A 2,498-nucleotide genomic window follows, 5' to 3' on the forward strand; every position below is an offset into this window, starting at 1 on the left:
TAAGGTTTAGGGTTTAGGGTTTAGGGTTTAGGGTTTAGGGTTTAGGGTTTAGGGTTTAGGGTTTGGGGTTTACTCTCAGGGCCGCTGTTGGATCGAATGGAGCTGATTCGCATTGCGGGGTATATTCAAGAAGAGAAGATTTCGATCGCTCAGCAGTACTTGATTCCGAAAACCGCAGAAGCAACAGGCAAGCACTAAACCCTAAACCCTAAACCCTAAACCCTAAACCCTAAGCTGTTACTTGTGCTCCATAGGAAGCGTTTGGACGGCGTTGCGGGTCTTCTTCTGGCTGTTCTCGGGGTTTCTGAAGACGTAGGGTTTAGGGTTTAGGGTTGTGGGTATTGGGTATTGGGTGTTTTGGTGTTCCGGGTTTAGGGTTTAGGGTTTAGGGTTTAGGGTTTGCGTTCAGGGCTTAAGGGGTCTCGGGTGTCTATACAGCCTTCAGCTCTGGAGGTCTTAGTTAGAGATTACGCGAGAGAGGCCGGGGTTCGGTCTCTGTCAAAATGCATAGAGAAGCTCTTTAGAAGAGCAGCGCTCTCCATCGTCAAGTAAACCCTAAACCCTAAACCCTAAACCCTAGCTGGAGGCATCACCAAACCCTTCGGCCGCCCTCTAAACCCTAAACCCTAATGCATTGCTAAAATGCACAGCGGAGAAACACCGACGCACGAAGCCCCAACCCCGAATATGCAGACTGCTACTCAACACAGGGCTGAGGGTTTAGGGTTTAGGGTTTAGGGTTTAGGGTTTACGTGCAGGAAAGAAGCGGAGGAGGTGGTTGTAACAGAAAAAAATTTGATAGATTTCGTCGATCAGCCGCCGTGGACGTCGACTCGCCTCTTTGAAAAGACACAGCCCGGTACCTCTAAACCCTAAACCCTAAGCCCTAAACCCTAAACCCTAGAACCCTAGAGAGGAGCTTCCAACAGCCTCGGTACTGAGCTGTAGCTACAACCTCCTTGCAAGACTGTTAGCAGGAGGTTTAGGGTTTACGGAGCCGCCAGAAACCCTAAACCCTAAACCCTAGACATCGACCGTCGTATACCCAGGAAAGAATATGCATATGAGCGTTAAACTCTAAACTCTCTTCTAGCTACATCCCCTAAACCCTAAACCCCAATAAAACCTAATGAACCCCAGTAAACCCTAAACCCTAATAAACCCTCGTGAGGGTTTGTCTTTTCAGGAGTTATAATGGGCTTGGCTTGGACAGCCACTGGAGGCGCTGTGATATTTGTAGAGGCGGTGGGTCGAAGTGCATCTGAAGACGGAAGAAACAACTCTCGTAAAGGAGACTTGAGACCGTAAACCCTAAACCCTAAACCCTAAACCCTAAACCCTTTGGCTGCATCCTGTAATCTTTGTTCACAGTTGCTGGCCTGTTGTGACTAATCGACGCAGAAAAAACCGCAGAAACCTAATCCTCAGGGTTTAGGGTTTAGGGTTTAGGGTTTAGGGTTTAGGGTTTAGGGTTTGGGGTTTGGTGTTTAGGGGTTTGGGGAGTCTAAAGGTGACGGGTCAGCTGGGGGGTGTAATGAACGAAAGCTGCGAAGTTGCGATGAGCTTTGCGCGATGTTTTTTAAACAAAAAAGAAAAAGAAAATACATTCTTAGAGCAACACGCCATCCACCTTCATGTTCCAGAGGGTCAGCTGCTGCTGCTGCTGCTGCTGCTGCTGCTGCTGCTGCTGCTGCTGCTGCTGCTTTTATTGCTGATCCTGCTGCTGGTGCTGCTGCTGCTGCTTTTATTGCTGATGCTGCTGCTGCTGCTTTTATTGCTGATGCTGATGCTGCTGCTTTTAGTGCTGCTTCTGCTGCTGCTTTTATTGCTGCTGCTGCTTCTGCTGCTGCTTTTATTGATGCTGCTGCTCCTGCTTTCATTGCTGATGCTGCTGCTGCTGCTGCTGTTATTGCTGCTGCTGATGCTCCTGCCTTTATTGCTGCTGCTGCTGCTGCTGCTGCTTCTGCCGCTTTTACTGCTGCTGTTGCTGCTTTGCTAAGGCGCATGGTGGTGGTGATGCTGCTGCTGTTAGAGCTTCTGCTGCTGCTGCTGCTGCTACTTGTGCTTTTGCTGCTGATGACAGTGGGGATGATGCTGCTGCTGCTGCTTCTAGGCCTGTTGCTGCTGCTGCTGCTTTTGCTGCTGCTGATCATGTTGATGCTGCTGCAGCCGCTGCTGTTGACGATGGTTTTGCTGCTGCTGCTGCTGCACAAAATGACGCTGCTGCTGCTGGGACTGCTGATGCTGCGGCTGCGATTAGGGTTTATGGTTTAGGGTTTAGGGCTTGTTATGAGGGTTTACAGCGAGGGTTTATGTTTGAGGGGGTTTAGGCAGTATTGCGTCCGTCTATGCATCCCCGATTATCTTCGCAAACCCTAAACCCTAAACCCTAAACCCTAATTTTTTGTTCAGGTGCAACACCTAAAGACGGCCCCTCTGCTGGTATTACTCTTGCTTCTTCTTTATTGTCTCTTGCTATGAATCTAAACCCTAAACCC

The 2,498-nt window shown here is 49.4% G+C and overlaps 2 protein-coding genes across 2 annotated transcripts; one reads left to right on the top strand and one right to left on the bottom strand.

The window, feature by feature from the left end:
* Positions 1-409: 409 nt before the first annotated feature.
* On the top strand, positions 410-1,308 carry EAH_00064750 (Lon protease homolog, mitochondrial , related; the record flags this gene model as incomplete). The annotated part of the gene is made up of 3 exons (XM_013392928.1): positions 410-548; positions 759-859; positions 1,187-1,308. Coding segments are annotated over 3 exons (362 nt in total), but the record flags the coding sequence as incomplete, so codon positions are not given.
* A 57-nt stretch (positions 1,309-1,365) lies between these two features.
* Positions 1,366-2,153, bottom strand: EAH_00064760 (hypothetical protein; the record flags this gene model as incomplete). Its single annotated transcript, XM_013392929.1, has 2 exons — positions 1,366-1,388; positions 1,631-2,153. 2 exons carry the CDS (start codon positions 2,151-2,153, stop codon positions 1,366-1,368), a joined length of 546 nt encoding a protein of 181 aa, XP_013248383.1.
* Between the last annotated feature and the right edge of the window lie 345 nt (positions 2,154-2,498).

The sequence above is a fragment of the Eimeria acervulina genome, genomic scaffold, assembly GCF_000499425.1.
Source record: "Eimeria acervulina Houghton genomic scaffold, Eah_scaff2044, whole genome shotgun sequence".
Taxonomy (NCBI): domain Eukaryota; phylum Apicomplexa; class Conoidasida; order Eucoccidiorida; family Eimeriidae; genus Eimeria; species Eimeria acervulina.